The sequence below is a fragment of the Canis lupus genome, chromosome 5 (assembly GCF_048164855.1).
Source record: "Canis lupus baileyi chromosome 5, mCanLup2.hap1, whole genome shotgun sequence".
Taxonomy (NCBI): Eukaryota; Metazoa; Chordata; class Mammalia; order Carnivora; family Canidae; genus Canis; species Canis lupus.
The window spans coordinates 9864030-9884692 of NC_132842.1; the positions used below are offsets into that span (position 1 = coordinate 9864030).

Consider the following 20663-nt stretch of genomic DNA (forward strand, 5'->3'; position numbering starts at 1 on the left):
CATGAAAAGGGAGTATTAGGTATTAAAAATTAAGTATTATAAAAAAAATTTATCATCAATATTGTACCACCAGGTACATTGTGGGGTTTTGTTAACTACTCAAGAAATATAATTAGTATTTCAATAGGAAAATGAATTCAAATCTATCTACAAATAGATTTGTAAATCTATTTTGGAACACAATTTAGTCAGAATGTTTTAAATATACATCAAACTTAAGACTCTAATAAAGATGGTGTTTCAGATCATTGAAGAAAAGATGAACTGCTCAACAGATGATGATGGGACAAATGGTAGCATTTTTAGCAACTACAAAAAAATAAAGATGGATCCATACCCCATATTGTCTTACATGGATACATTCCAAATGTATGAAAGATTAAACTGTAAAAAAAAAAAAAGAAACCACAAAAAAACTAGAGGACATTGTGAAAGAATCTTTTTATTAATGTTGGAGTAAGGAAGGCCTTTCTAACTATGGTTCATAATACAGAACCCATGAAAGATAAGATTAATAAATTCACTTAAATAAAAATCAAACTTCTGCATAGTACAAAGCCCCATAAGCGAAGACTGAACAACTGGACAAAAATACTAACCCAACTCAATCACAAAAGCCTAATGAATAAAGAAGCTCCTATGAAAGCTTCAACAATCAAAAAGAAAATGATCAGGAATGTCTGGGTGGCTTGGTGTTTGAGTGCCTGCCTTTGGCTGATCCTGAAGTCCAGGGATCGAGTCCCACATCCGGCTTCCTGCATGGAGCCTGCTTCTCCCTCTGCCTAGGTCTCTGCTTCTCTCTCTGTCTCTCATGAATAAATAAATAAAATCTTAAAAAAAAAAAAAAAAAAAAAGATCAACAACCAAAGAGAAAAAACATATTAACAAACCAGAAAGAAAAATACAAATTGCTTGGAACGCCTGGGTGGCTCAGCAGTTAAGCGTCTGCTCAGAACGTGATCCTGAAGTCCTGGGATCGAGTCCCACATCAGGCTCCCTTCTTCCTCTATATCTCAGCCTCTCTTTCTCTGTGTCTCTAATGAATTAATAAAAAATCCAAAGAAAGAAAAATACGATTTGCTTTTAAAAAATATAAGATGGTGGGGCACCTGGGTGACTCAGAGGTTGAGCATCTGACTTTGGCTCAAGTCGTGATCCCAGGGTCCTGGGATTGAGTCCCACATCAGGCTTCCTGCAAGGAGCCTTACTCATCCTTTGCCTATGTCTCTGCCTCTCTCTGTGTCTCTCATGAATAAATAAAATTAAAAAAAAAAATAAACACACACATACACACACACACACACACACACACACACACACAAGATGGGGGGCCCCTAAGTGGCTCAGTCAGTTAAGCGGCTACCTTTGGCTCAGGTCATGATCTCAGGGTCCTAGGATGGAGCCCTGAATCAGGCTCCCTGCTCAGTGGGCAGTCTATTTCTCCTTCACCCTTTGCTGCTCCCCCTGCTTGTACTCTCTCACAAATAAATCTTTAAAAATAAAAATTGTAAAATAAAAGTGTAAGATGCTCAGCTTCACTCATAAAAGAAATGCAGGGGCAGCCTTGGTGGCCCAGCGGTTTAGTGCCGCCTTCATCCCAGGGTGTGATCCTGGAGACCCAGGATCAAGTCCCACATCAGGCTCCCTGCATGGAGCCTGCTTCTCCCTCTGCCTGTGTCTCTGCTTCTCTGTGTGTGTGTGTGTGTCTGTCATGAATAAATAAATACAATCTTTAAAAAAAAATGCAAAATAACCGCTCTAAGATACCAATTTTCACCTACTGGATTATCAAAGGATACAGAGAATAAGTTATTCATTCAAGGCTGCTGGAAACATAAATAAGTACAACCACAAGGGAAAATAATTTGGGAATATCTATCAAATTAACTACAAAATCCCGTTGACCCAATAGTTCCACCCCTGGGAATTAATAATCCTACAGAGGCACACATGACATGTATACAAGGACTAGTCATAAAAGCAGAATATCAGAAAGTCTATCAACAGGTGACTGATTATATAAAAAAGAAAGCTTTATACTAGTAATAAACTATTAAGTGAAAAAATTAAGATGCAAAGAGTATGTAAAATATTCATCCATCTGTATAAAAATTAGGGAGAAAATATTTCTTTATTCATATTTATTTGTATATAAAGAAAAAACCCTAGAAGGAGATGCAAATAAGTAATAAGAGAAGTATACCAACAGCAGGAAAGTTGTTGAGAAACTAGACAGATGGTGAACAGGAAAAGGAGCAAGGGTTTCTAATATTTTAAAAATTCTGTAAAATGTGGCTGTATAACAGTCTAAATATTAAATTTGTATATAAATAAATCTATGTAGAGCTACACTAAAACATTTTATTTTTTCCTTTTATTTACCCATGTCATTCCTCTATTCTATGCCAAAAATGCTTTAGAGGTAGCTGCTCAAAATGGAAGAGTACTAATAGGAGTTACAATCTCTACTTTTATGAGTTTCTTCATCAATTTTCACAGTATGCCACAGTTTAATAAATTCATGTCTACATATTTAAGAATGGTACTGAGCTGAATAAATAAATAAAAATTTTTAAAAGGGGAGGAACGCCTCGGTGCCTCAGTGGTTGAGCATCTGCCTTCAGCTCAGGGCGTGATCCCAAGGTCCTAGGATCAAGTTCCGCATCAGCCTCCCCGTGGAGAGCCTGCTTCTCCCTCTACCTGTGTCTCTACCTCTCTCTCTGTCTCTCTCATGAATAAATAAAGTATTTTTTTAAAAATAGAATGGTACTGAGCTATAAAGAAACATGGATTTCTCAGGGGACAACTAAAAATGGAGATGCAAATGAGAAATTCACAAGGGTCCTCAGGAAAGCACAGCAAAATTTAAAGACAGAAGTCAGCATTTCTCTATATTCAAGCAACAAAAATCCTCAGGGTGTTAAAATTAACATTTACTAGAAATATCATCTGTCCAGCAATACACAAAAGAGAGGGGAAAAAAGACTCTAAAACATCAGAGTGTAGCTCTAACAACAAAAAAGAAGCTAACTTTTCCCAAAATAATTTCTAATATAAGAAAATTATAACCCATTTTAAAAAATCAAGATTTTAATTAGAAGTATGTGCCCACTCTACATTATAAAAACAATGCTTGGGGCACCTGGGTGGCTCACTCAATTAAGAGTCTGACTCTTGATTCATCTCAGGTCATGATCTCAGGATCATGAGATCAAGCCCGGATTTGGGCTCTGTGTAGGCATTGAGCCCTTTCTTTCTCTCTCTCTCTCTCTCTCTCTCCTCTCTCCTCTCCCTCTCCCGCTGCCCCTCCCTCACCCACACTCTCTCTCCCAAAAAAAAAAAAAGTTTGTCCCTAAGGTAGCAAAAAAGATTCATAAATTACATTACTATTAAAAATATGAATGATAAATTTTATTTGATATTATAATATGAACCAGATATTTTTAAATACTCCCCCACTCCAGTTTCCAATAAAAAAAACTTTTTTAATTCTCTGTACTTACCCCCATTATCTGTTCTTTTTAAAGCTCCATCCTTATGAGGACACAGTTCACATCTCTATTTAAAAAAATAAAAAAGAAGAGGAGAAATCAAAGAGATATTTCAAATTACCAAAGTATAACAACTTCCCCAAAACCTCAAAACTATTAAAAATGTGGGAGCAGGGGCACCTGGGTGGCTCAGTCAGTTAAGCGTCAGGCCATGATCCTGGGGTCCTGAGATCCAGCCCCACGTTGGGCTCCCTGCTCAGCGAGGAGTCTGCTTCTCCATCTGCCTCTGCCACTCCTCCTGGAGTGTCTCAAATGAGTAATAAAAAAAATTTTTTTTAATATGGGAGCAGCATTTGTACTAGCTGCCACCAAAAGTATCTCATAACATTCCTCACAAAGTCATTCTCGACATGTGATCTTCCTCAAAACACCAACTACCAACTTTATTTCATAGGTATGTGTGTGCATGTGTGGTTTTTTTAAGTAACTCTTCTTCCTCAACATGGGTCTTGAACTCATGACCCTAAGATCAAGAGTCACATGCTCAAGGGGCGCCTAGGTGGTGCAGCTGGTAAAGTGTCTGAGTCTTGGTTTTGGTTCTAGTCATGACCTCAGGGCTGTGAGATCAAGCCCCACAATGGGCTCCAAGCTTAGCCATCATGGAGTCTGCTTGGGAAACTCTCCCTCTGCTTCTCACCAAAATAAATCTTAAAAAAAAATAATGAGAGAGTCACATGCTCTACCAACTTCAGACAGCCAGGCACCTCATCAGATAACTTTAAAAAGAGAATATTACTTAACTTCCACATACCTGCCATGACTTTTGTTAACCGTAACAATAACAAAAAGAGTCCAGGGCACAGTTTTTAACATTTGCCTCTATTCCTTCATTTTCTTTTTTTTTTTTAAGATTTTATTTTTTATTTATTCATGAGAGAGAGAGAGAGAGAGAGAGAGAGAGAGACGTAGGCAGAGGGAGAAGCAGGCTCCATGCAGGGACCCCGATGTGGGACTCAATCCCGGGACTCCAGGATCCAAAGGCAGATGCTCAACCACTGAGCCACCCAGGTGCCTCCTATTCCTTCACTTTCTGTCTAGGATCAGCTAGTATTATTATAGTCAGTTAGGTCTGGTTTCTCCTAAAATAAAGAGCCAAACTCAAAAATTCAGAATTTTGACTTAAATGAGAAAACATGATCTCATATATGCGAACATGCTTTCTAGAAGGAAGGAACTGCTCTAATTATTCTAGTTACTCTTATCACAAACAATGATACTAAGTAGTTGTTATGCATCACTATCCCTACCACCCCTAGAAATTAAAACCAGAAATAAACCTAGGTAGAGATAGTATAATCATTTCTTTTCACTACTGATGAGAGAAAGATATTATAAAAATAATAAACAGAGTAAGTTTCAATGACATTGTCTTACTATGAAGAATATATTCCTGGAGCTCATATTTGAGTATTTATTATTTGTACCCTACCTTGCTGCTCTCCAAAGAGATTTTGAAACTTATAATATGGTAATATAAACAAGTTACAAAAGAAAATAGGAGATGGAAATTAAGATAAAATAGTGAAAAAATAATAAAATGTAAGCTATTAGATCCTGTACCTGATTTTCCTCTAACCTCTTTGGCAACACCTTTCTGATAACCTTATGTAACCTTTAAATAAGGTAGTTCTCAGGACTCCAGCTTAAGATGCCTTCTCATTTCATGTTAAACACTAAGCAATCTTTATTTTCCATTCATCTGTTAACAACTAAATTAAGGGATCCCTGGGTGGCGCAGTGGTTTAGTGCCTGCCTTTGGCCCAGGGCGCAATCCTGGAGACCCGGGATCAAATCCCACGTCGGATTCCCGGTACATGGAGCCTTGCATCTCCCTCTGCCTATGTCTCTGCCTCTCTCTCTCTGTGTGTATGTGACTATCATAAATAAATTAAAAAAAAAAAAACTAAATTAAAAGTATGCCAGTGACTCTCAAATTTTACCTCCTATTCAGATCTGTCCTTAGATCCATATATAAAACTTCCTACAATTGCAATGGCACTTTCCAGACTGTCCAAATCTATGTAATACTTGCTTTGTTCAGTAATCCCTATCTTTTTTAAAGTTTATTAATTTTTTTTTAGTAATCTCAGCAACAAACCAGAGGCTTGTTGAACTCATGACCCCACAATCAAGAGTCACATGCTCTGACTGAGCAAGCCAGAAGCTCCTTCCCCTATGTTCATAATGGTACTCTCAACCACATATTTCCCATACAAAACACCTAGACATCATCTTTTGACAGTTTCACCCTACGCTCTAACTCATATTTAATCAAACAGCATATTTTGCCCATTCCTCCTCCTAAGAACTGGTGAGATTTGTCTACCTATCTCCATCTATACTACTATTAGCCAACTGCAAGCCAACATCAACTTTCATCAGGACCACTTCAGGGACCGCAACTCAATACTGTCCCATGCTTACTCTTGCCTATATACCACCAATCTAGAGCAAACTTCAAAAATGCAGGTACAAGTATGTTACTGCACCACTGAATAAACATTTTAATAGTTTTACTACATGATCTAGCCCCTACTTAGCTTCACAACTTTCTCTTTTCAATATCTCACACCTAGGCGATACTGTCTTTTCATTTTCACTTCTGTTTTTTTGTTTTTAAAGTAAACTCTACACCCAACACGGGGCTCAAACTCACAATCAAGACTTGCATGCTCTACTGACTGAGCCATCCAGGTGCCCCTCTTCTTTCAATTCTATAAATACTCCTAAATTCATTTCTTGCTTCATAGACTCTAAATGTGTTACTTTTACTTTCTACCTGTAACACCTATCCTATATCCCAACCCTCTTTCACAGCTGGATAACTTCTATTCACCCCACAAGTTCTTGCTTAAAGTCACTTCCTCAAAGGTTTCTCTGATTCCCTACAGTAGATAAGGTACCATATTATAAATTACTTATACTTACTTCTTGTCATACATTGCAATCACAACTAACTATGCAATTATGTTTATATTCTCTGCTAGGGTGTATATATATACTCCATTTCATGGCTGTAGCCCTAGCATCTATCCATCTCCTGACATGGTAACTCAAAAAATATATGACAAATGGATAGAAGAAGCAAAAATACAAGCACACTTATGAAAGGCAGGCAATAATTTGGTTCTAAACAATACAGCAACCTCTCTTACAGAAAGAAACACTATTAATTGAGTGATTTTTTTTTAATTTTTATTTATTTATGATAGTCACACAGAGAGAGAGAGAGAGAGGCAGAGACATAGGCAGAGGGAGAAGCAGGCTCCATGCAGGGAGCCCGATGTGGGATTCGATCCCGGGTCTCCAGGATCGCGCCCTGGGCCAAAGGCAGGCGCTAAACCGCTGTGCCACCCAGGGATCTCAGTTGAGTGATTTATATCTTGTCAAAAAGAAAAAATTTCTTTTAGAAGAACTAAATTTAATAATTTATTTTTTTTAATTTTTATTTATTTATGATAGTCACACAGAGAGAGAGAGAGGCAGAGACATAGGCAGAGGGAGAAGCAGGCTCCATGGACCGGGAGCCCGACGTGGGATTCGATCCCGGGTCTCCAGGATCGCGCCCTGGGCCAAAGGCAGGCGCTACACTGCTGCGCCACCCAGGGATCCCTAAATTTAATAATTTAAAGACTACACAGAACCAGAGATAATTACTCTTTGGGATGACTGGGTATAAGAATAATTGTTTAGCAACTGGAGAAGAAAAAATTTAGATTAAACCCTTAAACATTACTGATCAATAATGCAAATTCAAAATGTTTTTAAAAACTATTATTTTTCTTTTTTTAAGATTTTATTTATTAGGGATCCCTGGGTGGCGCAGCGGTTTGGCGCCTGCCTTTGGCCCAGGGCGCGATCCTGGAGACCCGGGATCGAATCCCACGTCGGGCTCCCGGTGCATGGAGCCTGCTTCTCCCTCTGCCTGTGTCTCTGCCTCTCTCTCTCTCTCTGTGAGACTATCATAAATAAATAAAAATTAAAAAAAAAAAAAAAAAGATTTTATTTATTAGATAGAAGAACACAAGTGGGCTGGGGGAGGGGCAGAGGAAGACAAGAGAGAATTTCAAGTGGACTCCCCACTGAGCGCAGAGCCCAACTCAGGGCTTGACCTCACAACCCCGAGGTCATGAACTGAGCAAAATCAAGAGCTGGACATTTAATCAACTCAGTCAACCAGGCACCGCATGAAAAACAATTTAAATATAAGAACTAAAAACAGTAATTAATCAAATGTAAGGAATTAAGAATCTATGGGCACCTGGGTGGCTCAATCAGAAGGCATGCAACTCTTGGTTTCAGCTCAGGTCATGATCTCGGGGTCCTGGGATCAAGCTCCACAGTGGGCTCCATGAGTAGTATAGAGCCTGCTTGTCCCTATTTCTCTGCTCCTCCATACGCTTTCTCAAATAATCTTTTTTAAAAAATTAGAGGAGTACCAGGCTGGCTCAGTCAGTAGAGTATGCAACTCTCGAACTCTTGAGCTTGTCTGGTTTTTTTTTTTTTTTTAAGTAATCTCTATACCCACTATGTGGCTTGAACTCACAAACTCAAGACCAAATGTCACATGCTTTCTTGACTAAACCATCCCTTTTACCAGCCCTAGTAAACTTTTTCCTAAAAGTTAATTCCTAACAATCTAAGTGCAGTGAATTTTAATTTTTAAATATTGTTGATGGCACTATAATCCAATTCTTTTGGAAAGCAATTTAGCGGGATCCCTGGGTGGCGCAGCGGTTTGGCGCCTGCCTTTGGCCCAGGGCGCGATCCTGGAGACCCGGGATCGAATCCCACATCGGGCTCCTGGTGCATGGAGCCTGCTTCTCCCTCTGCCTGTGTCTCTACCTCTCTTTCTCTCTGTGTGACTATCATAAATAAATAAAAATTAAAAAAAAAAAAAAAAGAAAGCAATTTAGCAACATGATTCAAGAAAAATACTAATTCAATTACTTCATTTCTAGAGAGCCAAAGGAAATATGATAGAAATAGCACTTATTAGGGGATCCCTGGGTGGCTCAGCGGTTTAGAGCCTGCCTTCAGCCCAGGGCATGATCCTGGACACCCGGGATCGAGTCCCACATCAGGCTCCCTGCATGGAGCCTGCTTCTTCCTCTGCCTGTGTCTCTGCCTGTCTCTGTGTGTGTCTCTCATGAATAAATAAAAATCTTAAAAAAAAAAAAAAAGAAATAGCACTTATTAAGTACTATTTCATTTTTATATCATTTATGTACCTTATTTTTTGTGTGTATCACTTATGTACTTTAATTTCAAGACATGAAAAAATATATATGCAAAGATACTTTATATAGCTGTTTATAATTATAAAAATTGTATACAGGTGCCTAGGCGGCTCAGTCAGTTAAACGACCGACTCTTGGTTTCTGCTCAAGTCATGATCCCATAGTCATGAGATCAAGCCCTGCATTGGGCTCCATGTTCAGCACAGAGTCTGCTCGAGATTCTCACTCTCTCTCTCGGCCCCTCTCTCCACCTGTGCTCCTACACACACACACTCTTTGTCTCTCAAAAGTAAATAAAAGTAAAATCTTCTTAAAAATTGTATTAAAAAGTTGGGCCACCTGGGTGGCTCAGTCAGTAAGTGTCTGCCTTCAGCTCAGGTCATGATCCCAGGGTCCTAGGATCAAGCTGCAGATTGGACTCCTTGCTCAGCAGGCAGCTGCTTTTCCCTCTTCCTATGCCCATCCCCCCCACTCATGCTCTCATTCTCAAATAAGCAAAATCTTTTTAAAAATTTGTATAAAAAGTATGACTGACTATATTTCAATGAGAAATAATGGTATATTTACAAAGATTTATGTATAGAAATAATTCTAAAATACACAATACATATTAACAGGCTGATGATGAAGATAGTAAGATAATGAATTTATTTCTTTATTCCAAAATACTTTCTTTTATATTTTAAACTTTTGTAGAGATACATTACTATATGCCATGTCTCCTTACTAAAGACAAAAATAGATATATGAAGACTTCAGAGAAAAAAAGTACAGGAAAAGAAAAGATTAAGTTCTAGGTAGAAAACTATGACCTAACTCAGGAAGAAAGGATCTGGTATGAGAGACCTTGGACCACAGAGACTCCACATCCTACAGTAAACTAATACAACAAGGAGGCACAGAGAAACTCTCTTAAAATCAATAAAAAGAGGTCAACAGCCTGATATATAATAGTGAAACTTGCAAATCTGAGAGACAAAGAGAAAGTCCTGAAAGCAGCTCAGGACATGAGGTCCTTAACCTAAAAGGGTAGAAACATTAGACTGGCAGCAGTCCTATCAACAGACACCTGGCAGGCCAGAGAGGGCTAGCATCATACATTCAGGATGTTAAGTGAAAAAAATATGTAGCCAAGAATACTTTATCCAACTAGGATGCCATTCAAAATATAAGGAAAGATAAAAAGGGTCCAGGACAAACAGAAACTAAGAGAATTTGTGATCACCAAACCCACACTAGAAAAAATATTAAAAGGGATCCTTCAAGCAAAGAGAGAGGAAAAAAGTAACAAAGACTTGAAAGAAACAGAGACAATCTGTAGAAACAGTAACTTTACAGGTCATAAAATGGCACTAAATCTGTACCTTTCAGTAGTTACTCTGAACACAAATGGGCTAAATGCCCCAATCAAAAGATACAAGGTATCAGACTGGATGAAAAAGCAAGACCCATCAATATGCTGCCTGCAAGAGACTCATTTCCGACCCAAAGAAACCTCCAGATTTAAAGTAAGGGGGTAGAAAACCAATTATCATGGTAATGGACATCAAAAGAAAGCTGGAATGGCAATATATATGACAAAATTAAAATTTTTTTAAAGATTTTATTTATTTAATCATGACAGAGAGAGAGGCAGAGACACAGACAAGAGGGAGAAGCAGGCTCCACACAGGGAGTCCGACGTGGGACTTGATCCCGGGTCTCCAGGATCACATCCCGGGCTGAATGCGGCTCCAAACCGCTGAGCCATCGGGGCTGCCCCAAAATTAGGTTTTAAACCAAGGACTATTAATATGAGATAAGGAAACACACTATATCATAATCAAGGGGTCTATACAATAAGAAGATCTAACAATTGTAAATATTTATGCCCATAACACAGGAACAGTCAATTCTATAAGCCAGTTAATAACAAAATTAAAGAAACCCATTGATAATAACACAGTAATACTAGAGAACACCCTACTCACTGCAATGGACAGATCGTCTAAGCTGAATATCAGTAAGGAAACAAGTATTTTCAGAATGACACACTGGACCAGATGGACTTCACAGATATATTCTGAGCATGCCATCCTAAAGCAACAGAATACACATTCTTCTTGATTGTACATGGAACATTCTCTAGATGAGATCACATACTGGGACACAAATCAGGTCTAAATCAGTACCTGAAGACTGGGATAATTTCCTGCATATTTTCAGACCACAATGCTTTGAAACTGGAACTCAATCACAACAGGAAATTTGGAAAGAACTCAAATACATAGATGCTAAAGAGCATCCTACTAAAGAATGAATGGGTCAGCCAGGAAAATTAAAGAAGAAATTTAAAAATTCATGTAAACAAATGAAAATGAAAACACAACTGTTCCAAACCTTTGGGATGCAGCAAAGGTGGTCCTATGAGGGAAGTATATAGCAATATAAAACTTTCTCAAGAAACAAGAAAGGTCTCAAATATACAACTGAACCTTACACCTAAAGGAGCTGGAGAAAGAATATCAAACAAAGCCTAAGCCCAGCAAGAGAAGAGAAATGATTAAGATTTGAGCAGAAATCAATGATATAGAAACCAAATGAATAACAGATCAATGAAACCAAGAGCTGGTTCTTTGAAAGAATTAATAAGACTAAGAAAAACAAAACAAAAAGAAGTAATAAGACTGATAAACCCCTCATCAGACTTATCAAAAAGAGAAAGGACCCAAATAAAAAAAAACAAAACAAAAAGAAGTAATAAGACTGATAAACCCCTCATCAGACTTATCAAAAAGAGAAAGGACCCAAATAAATAAAATCATGAATGAAAGAGGAGAGATCACAGCCAACACCAAAGAAATACAAACAATTCTAAGAACATATTATGAGCCAACAAATTAGGCAATCTGGAAGAAATGGATGCATTCCTAGAGACGTATATACACCAAAACTAAAAGAAGAAGAAATAGAAAATCTGAACAAACCCATAAACAGCAAGGAAATTGAAGCAGTCATTAAAAATCTACCCCCCCAAAAAATAAAAATAAAAATCTCCCCCAAAACCTACAGAATGGGAGAAGATATTTGCAAATGACATATCAGATAAAGGGCTAATATCCAAGATCTATAAAGAACTTATTAAACTCAACACCAAAGAAACAAACAATCCAATCATGAAATGGGCAAAAGACATGAACAGAAATTTCACTAAAGAAGACATACACATGGCCAACAAGCACATGAGAAAATGCTCCACATCACTTGCCATCAGGGAAATGCAAATCAAAACCACAATGAGATACCACCTCACACCAGTGAGAGTGGGGAAAATTAACATGACAGGAAACAACCAACGTTGGAGAGGATGTGGAGAAAGGGAAACCCTCTTGCACTGTTGGTGGGAATGTGAACTGGTGCAGCCACTCTGGAAAACTGTGTGGAGGTTCCTCAAAGAGTTAAAAATAGACCTTCACTACCACCCAGCAATGGCACTACTGGGAATTCAACCCAAAGATACAGTGCAGTGAAAAACCAAGACACCTGAACGCCAATGTTTACAGCAGCAATGTCCACAACAGCCACACTGTGGAAGGAGCCTCAGTGTCCACTGAAAGATGAATGAAGATGTGGTCTATGTATACAATGGAATATTACTCAGCCATTAGAAACAAGGAATATCCACCATTTGCTTCGACGTGGATGGAACTGGAGGGTATTTTGCTGAGTGAAGTAAGTCAATCGGAGAAAGACAAACATCATATGGTCTCATTCATTTGGGGAATATAAAAAATAGTGAAAGGGAATAAAGGGGAAAGGAGAGAAAATGAGTGGGAAATATCAGAGAGGATGACAGAACATGAGAGACGCCTAACTCTGGAAAACGAACAAGGGGTAGCAGAAGGGGAGGTCGGCAGGGGGTTAGGGTGACTGGGTGACAGGCAATGAGCAGGGCACTTGATGGGATAAGCACTGGGTGTTATACTATATGTTGGCAAATCGAACTCCAATAAAAAAAATATATACCCAAAAAATAAATAAATTTCTAAGTCAAATAAATAAATATATACATACATACATAAATTTCTTTAAATAAATAAATATCTCCCCCAAGAGTCTAGGACTTGATGGCTTCCCAGGGGGAATTCTACCAAACATTTAAAGAAGAATTAATACCTATTCTTATGAAGCTGTTTCACAAAATAGAAATGGAAGGAAAACTTCCAAACTCTTTCTATGAGGCCAGCATTACCTTGATCCCAAAAGCAGAAAAAGACCTCACCAAAAAAGAGAATTACAGACCAATATCACTGATGAACATGAATGCAAATATTCTCACCAAAATACTAGCTAATGGAATCCAACAGTACATTAAAAGGATTATTCACCACGATCAAGTGGGATTTATTCCTGGGCTGCAAGGGTGGTTCAACATCTGCAAATCAAACAATATGATACACTACATAATAAAATAAAATAAAATAAAATAAATAAAATAAAATAAAATAAAATAAAATAAAATAAAATAAAATAAATAATAAAATAAAATAAAATAAAATAAAATAAAATAAAATAAAATAAAATAAAATAAATAAAATAAAATAAAATAAAATAAAATAAAATAAAATAAAATAAAATAATAAAATAAAATAAAATAAAATAAAATAAAATATAAAATAAAATATAAAATAAAATAAAATAAAGGACAAGAGCCATATCCTGACAAAGGACAGCATCCTTTCTTGACTAAAATTCTTCAGTGTGGAGAGATACAGGGAACATTGCTCCATATCATTAAAAGCCATTGACAAAAAGCCCACAGGGAATATCATTTTCAATGGGGAAAAACTGAGAGCTTTTCCTCTAAAGTGAGGAACATGGAGGGATGTCCACAACGTAGTGCTAGTTCTAGCCTCAGCAATCAGACAACAAAAAGAAATAAAAGGCATCTGATTCGGCAAAGGAGTCAAAGTCTTACTCTTTGTAGATGACATGATAAACTACATGGAAAACCCAAAAGAATCCACCCCCAAATTGCTAGAACTCATACAGAAATTCACCAAAGTATATCAGGAAATCAAATTAATGCATAGAAATCAGTTGCATTTTTATACACTAACAATGAGATAGAAGAAAGAAAAATCAAGGGCACCTGGGTGGTTCAATCAATTAGCTGTCCACCTTTGGCTCAGGTCCTAGGATCAAGTGCCGCATTGGGCTCCCTGATTAGCGACAAGTCTGTGTCTCCCTCTACCCCTGCCTGTGATCTTTCATGCTCTCTAATAAATAACATCATTTTCTTAAAAAAAGATTTATCTCTTATTTATTCATGAGAGATACAGAAAGAGAGGCAGAGACAGACAGCAGGCTCCCTGCAGGGAGCCAGATACAGAATTCAATCCCAGGACCTCAGGATTACAACCTGAGCAAAAATCAGACGCTCAACCGCTGAGTCACCCATGTGTCTCTCAAATAAATAAAATCTTAAAACAAAAGAGAGAGAGAGGGATCCCTGGGTGGCGCAGCGGTTTGGCGCCTGCGTTTGGCCCAGGGCGTGATCCTGGAGACCCAGGATCGAGTCCCACATCGGGCTCCCGGTGCATGGAGCCTGCTTCTCCCTCTGCCTGTGTCTCTGCCTCTCTCTCTCTCTCTCTCTCTCTCTCTCTGTGACTATCATAAATAAATAAAAATTTTAAAAAAAAAAAAGAGAGAGAGAGAGAGAGAGAAATTAAGGAGTCAATCCCATTTACAGTTGCACCCAAAACCATAAGATACCTAACAATTATCCCAACCAAAGCAGAAAAGGATCTGTATTCAGAATACTATAGGAGAACACCCATGAAAAATTGAGGAAGACATAAAGAAATGGAAAAATGTGCTATGCTCATAGATTAGAAGAACAAATATTGTTAAAATGTCTGTTACTTAGAGCAATCTATACATTCAAAGCAATCCCTATCAAAATGCCATCAATTTATTTCAAAGAGCTGGAACAAAGAATCCTTAAATTTGTATGGAACCAGAAAAGGCCTCAAATAGCCAAAGGAATGATGAAAAAGAAAACCAAAGGAACACCTGGGTGGCTCAGCGGTTGACCATCTGCCTTCAGCTCAGGGCATGATCCCACAGTCCCGGGATCGAGTCCCACATCAGGCTCTCTGCATGGAGCCTGCTTCTCCCTCTGCCTATGTCTCTGCCTGACCCTCTCTCTCTCTCTCTCTCTCTCTCTCTATCGGTCTCTCATGAATAAATAAAATCTTCAAAAAAAAAAAAAAGGAAATAAAAGAAAGCCAAAAGTTGTGGCATCACAATTCCAGACTTCAAGCTCTATTACAAAGTTGTAAGCATCAAGACAATATGGTACTGACACAAAAACAGATACATGGATTCACTGGACCAGAGGGCCCATAAATGGACCCTCAATTCTATGGCCAACTAATCTTCAATAAAGCAGGAAAGAAGATCCAATGGAAAAAAGACAGTCTCTTCAAGAAATGGTGTTGGGAAAATTGGACAGCTACATACAGAAGAATGAAACTGGACCATTTCCTCACACCAAAAACAAAAATAGACTCAAAATGGATGAAAGACCTAAAATGTGAGACAGGAACCACCAAAATCCTAGAAAAGAATATAGGCAACAACCTTTGTGACCCTGGCTGCAGCAACTTTTATTAGACAGGTCTCCAAAAGCAAGGGAAACAAAGGCAAAAATGGAACTATTGTGACTTCATCAAGATAAAAAGGCATTTGCACAGCAAAGGAAACAGTCCACAAAACCAAAAGACAACCTACAGAATGGGAGAAGGTATTTGCAAATGACATATCACTTAAAGAGCTAGTATCCAAAATCTCTAAAGAACTTATAAAACTCAACATCCAAAGAACAAATAATCCAAATCCAATTATTTAAATAGAATAAAATAAAAAGGGTGCCTGGGTGGACAGATAGATGGCTAAGGCTAAGCATCAGTTCAGGCCATGATCCCAGGGTCCTGGGATCAATCCCCATGTAGGGCTCCCTGCTCAGCAGGGAGATTGCTTCTCCTTCGCCCTCTGCCCCTCCCCAGCACTTGTATGTTTCCTCTCTCTCTTAAATAAATAAATAAAATCTTAATAAAAAAAAAAACTTCTGAGAAATCTAACATGTAAATGGTCTGAAAAAGGAGGAGGAAAAGGGGTGAGAAGGAAGAGAATATGGAATATGAGAATACAGCAAAATGTAAGTTTTGAAAAACGGAATAAAATTTTGATTTGAAGAAAGAAAACTTTATAAATTCAAAAAGCTCAGTGGGGGGATCCCTGGGTGGCGCAGCAGTTTGGCGCCTGCCTTTGGCCCAGGGCGCGATCCTGGAGATCCGGGATCGAATCCCACGTCGGGCTCCCAGTGCGTGGAGCCTGCTTCTCTCTCTGCCTGTGTCTCTGCCTCTCTCTCTCTCTCTCTCTTTTTCTCTCTCTGTGACTATCATAAATAAATAAAGAAAAAAATATTAAAAAAAAAAAAAAAAGCTCAGTGGGCCTCAAGAACCCCAACTACTAAAAAAAAAAAAAAGAACCCCAACTACTTGCTAAAAAGCAAAGGATAATGTCATCAAGGAGCCAAGAGAAAAACGGCACAGCAAATAAAGGGGAACAATTACTAAATAAATGGCTGATTTCTCATCATAAACTATGGAAGTCGGGATCCCTGGTTGGCGCAGCGGTTTGGCGCCTGCCTTTGGCCCAGGGCGCGATCCTGGAGACCCGGGATCAAATCCCACGTCGGGCTCCCGGTGCATGGAGCCTGCTTCTCCCTCTGCCTGTGTCTCTGCCTCTCTCTCTCTCTCTGTGACTATCATAAAAAATAAATAAATAAATAAATAAACTATGGAAGTCAAAAGAGAATAAAACCTTCAAAAAAAAAAAAAAACTGTAGTTCAACGCAGAATTTTCTATCCATCCAATATAGCCTTCAAAAATGAAGCTGAAACAGGTATTTTCACACAAAAGGCAGCAAACAAAATTCATTAGCAGGAGGCATGGACTACAACAAAGGCTAACAGAAATTCTTCAAAATGAAGGGAAATGGTACTAAATGAGAATGCAAATCTTTAGGAAGCAAAAAAAGAGGACCACAAATGTTAAATATCTAGAAAATATAAAAATTTTAGTTCTTAAATTCTTAAAAATACGTATGATTACTGAAAACAAAAGTTGTAATATTGTTTTCTGGGGTCTGTAACATAGATCTAATACACATGGCAATAACATAACTGAGCAGACAGAGGTTATGTCAAAGAATCTCTACGATTGCAAGATTTCTACAGATTTAAAATGTAGTACAATTTTTTTTTTGTAATACAATATTATCCGTAAGTGGTACACTATATAAATACACAACAAAAAGGAAATATAGGGATCCCTGGGTGGCGCAGCGGTTTAGCGCCTGCCTTTGGCCCAGGGCGCGATCCTGGAGACCCAGGATCGAGTCCCACGTCGGGCTCCCGGTGCATGGAGCCTGCTTCTCCCTCTGCCTATGTCTCTGCCTCTCTCTCTCTCTCACTGTGTGGCTATCATAAATAAATAAAATAAAATAAAAAATTTTTAAAGAAAAGGAAATATATTGAAATTACTAGTGGAATGCTAAGAAACTAATACAAGGGATCCCTGGGTGGCGCCGCGGTTTAGCGCCTGCCTTTGGCCCAGGGCACGATCCTGGAGACCCGAGATCGAATCCCACGTCGGGCTCCCGGTGCATGGAGCCTGCTTCTCCCTCTGCCTATGTCTCTGCCTCTCTCTCTCTCTCACTGTGTGGCTATCATAAATAAATAAAATAAAATAAAAAATTTTTAAGAAAAGGAAATATATTGAAATTACTAGTGGAATGCTAAGAAACTAATACAAGGGATCCCTGGGTGGCGCCGTGGTTTAGCGCCTGCCTTTGGCCCAGGGCACGATCCTGGAGACCCGAGATCGAATCCCACGTCGGGCTCCCGGTGCATGGAGCCTGCTTCTCCCTCTGCCTATGTCTCTGCCTCTCTCTCTCTCTGTGTGACTATCATAAATAAAAATAAAAATAAAAAAATAAAAAAAAGATTAAAAAAAAGAAATCAATACAAACAGCTTTATAAAGCTGATATATTAACAATTCTAATCTACAAACAAAAAATATTAAGTTGGACTTATTCATATCATACATAAAAGTAACTCAAAATGGATCATATACTTAAATGTAAGAGCTAACTGTATAAAACTCTTCGAAAGAAACAGGAATAAATCTTCATGACCTAGGGGTGAACAGTGATTTCTTAGATACAAGTCAAAGCTGGCCCTTGGGAAAGATAACACAATTGATAAACTTCAAGCTCAATGGATTTAAACATAAATTACCAGTATGAAGAAAAAAGAAGGAATTATCACTACAAAACCCACAGATAGTAAAAGGACAAGACTATCAACTTCATGTTAATGAATTTAACAACTTAGGTGGAATGGAAAAATTACTGGAAAAACAACAAAAACTGACGAGATGAAACAAAAATCTGAAGAGGCCTTTAAATTGAATTCATTCTTAAAACCTGTTCCCAAAATAAAACTCTGGCTCAAACTTTTACACTAGTATATTCCTTCAAACATCACCGAAGAGGGATGCCTGGATGCTCAGTGGTTGAGCACCTGCCTCCATCCCAGGGCATGATCTTAGAGTCCTGGAATCAAGTCCTGCATTGGGCTCCCTGCACAGACCCTGCTTCTCTCTCTGCCTGTGTCTCTGCCTCTCTCTGTGTGTCTCTCATGAGCCAATAAAGTCTTTAAAAATATGTATATCAAGGAAAAAACAGCATCAACTTAACAAAAACACTTCCAGAATACAGAAAACAATCCTGAAGTTATTTTCTAAGCTCAGCATGGATAATACTAATAAATACGCCTAATAATATTAATAATACCAAAACCTGAACAGAAAATACAAAAAAATTACAGACTAACATCCCTTATGTACATAGATGTAAAAATATTTAACAAAGTATTAGCAATTTCAATACAGAAATATAAAAAAGGATAATACACAATAACCAAGCAAAATTTATCCCAAGACTACAAGACTGATAAAACATTTGAAAATAAAACAATGAAATTCACCATTTTTTTTCCCAAAGATTTTATTTATTTATTCATGAGAGACACACAGAGAAAGAGAGAGAGAGAGAAAGGCAGAGACACAGGCAGAGGTAGAAGCAGGCTCCTTGCAGGGCGCCCAATGTGGGACTCTGTCCTAGGACTCTAGGACCACACCCTGAGCCAAAGGCAGATGCTTAATTGCTGAGCCACCCAGGTGTCCCTTGAAATTCACCATATTAATTTTATAGTAATATATAATCATCTCTATAGGGCAGCCCGGGTGGCTCAGCGGTTTAGCGCTGCCATCAGCCCAGGGTGTGATCCTGGAGACCCAGGATCAAGTCCCGCGTCGGGCTCCCTGCCTGTGAATCTGCCTCTTTCGCTCTCCATGTCTGTCATGAATGAATAAATAAAATTAAAAAAAAAAAAATCATCTCTATAGATGTGGAAAAAAACATTACACAAAACTCAATACCCATTTATACTATAAACTGTCAGAAAACTAGAAATAGACTCTTACACAACCTGTTTATTAATCATATCTTTTCATTCTGTATTTTTGATACTTTGGGCCTTGGTGACTCTGGAGGGACTGCCCTTCTCAGAGCTATCTAATTCCTTGAGATAGCTAACAATGCTCCAGCTAGATTTCATATGCAAACCAACCAATCCAGAGCCCATAGCCCCAAACATCTTTATTTTATACTCTGGCCACAATATTCCCCTACCCTCATCACCCAAGGGAAAGGTACCAGACAACTATGGACAGCCCCTAAACCCCAAACCCTCTCAAATTACTCAAACTAGATAATCCTAAACCTGATTCCTATTTTTTGACTATTCCTTTCCATGGAAACCAAAATAAAGGATCTTGCCTTTATTTTCATAATTGATAATTTCTAATGGAAGTCCTCTACTATTCTGTCAGCCTTGCTGCCATACTTAGATAATAATAAAACCTGTATTTTTAAACAGCCTAATAAAAGTCATTAATAAAAAGCCTACAGCTGACATTATAATTAATGGTATGAATCTGAAAGGAAACAGGATTTAAGTACATGCAATGAGAAGAAAATAAAAAGAATGCAAATTAGAAAAAGGTAAAAATTATAATATGATCATCTCCTACAAAAAAATCTGATTTATCTACCAAAAATACTCATAGAATTAATGAGTTACATAAGGTGGTAAGACAGAAGTGAATATGCAGAAGTCAATTCTGTTTTCATATACTAAGCACAAATAATTAGGAAACTGAATTGTTTAAAATACCACTTATGGTAACATTGTAATAGGAAAAATCTAAAAAATCATTTTTTTTAAACAAAAGATTTGCAAGACCAAAGACTGAAAACTACAAAATATTGTTGAGGAAACAAGGATGATCTAAGTAAATGGAGATATAGCATGATAATGAAAAGGAAGACTCAACACTGTTAACATGTCAATTATCCTCAAACTGATCTATGGATTGAAAGCCGAAGGTAATCAGAATCCAATGAGCCTTTTTGAAGCAATAGAAAAGCTAGTTGTTGTTTTAAGATTTTACTTATTTATTTGAAAGGGAGAGAAGGAGCACAGATGGAAAGAGAAGCAGACTCTCCACTGACCAGAAAGCCCAACATGGGGCTCAATCCCAGAACCCTGGGATCATGACCTGAGTTGAAGGCAGACACTTAACTGACTGAGCCACCTAAGCGCCCCTGGAAAAGCTAATACTGAAATTTATATGGAAGTGCTAAAAACTTAGAATATACAAAGCAATCTTGAAAAAAATAAAGAAGGTTGCAAAATG

The 20663-nt window shown here is 38.0% G+C and overlaps 1 protein-coding gene across 23 annotated transcripts in view; it reads right to left on the reverse strand.

Annotated features, from left to right (window-relative positions):
* MLLT10 (MLLT10 histone lysine methyltransferase DOT1L cofactor) overlaps positions 1-20663 on the reverse strand; it is a 250792-nt gene that overhangs the window by 184249 nt on the left and 45880 nt on the right. For all 23 annotated transcript variants that reach the window (XR_012030838.1, XM_072825420.1, XM_072825416.1 and 20 more), the window contains one exon: positions 3504-3558. Coding sequence is in view for 21 of the 23 variants with exons in the window: in XM_072825420.1 (XP_072681521.1) it covers positions 3504-3558 (55 nt within the window). In the remaining 2 variants the exon portion in view is untranslated. The remainder of the gene's footprint in view (positions 1-3503; positions 3559-20663) is intronic.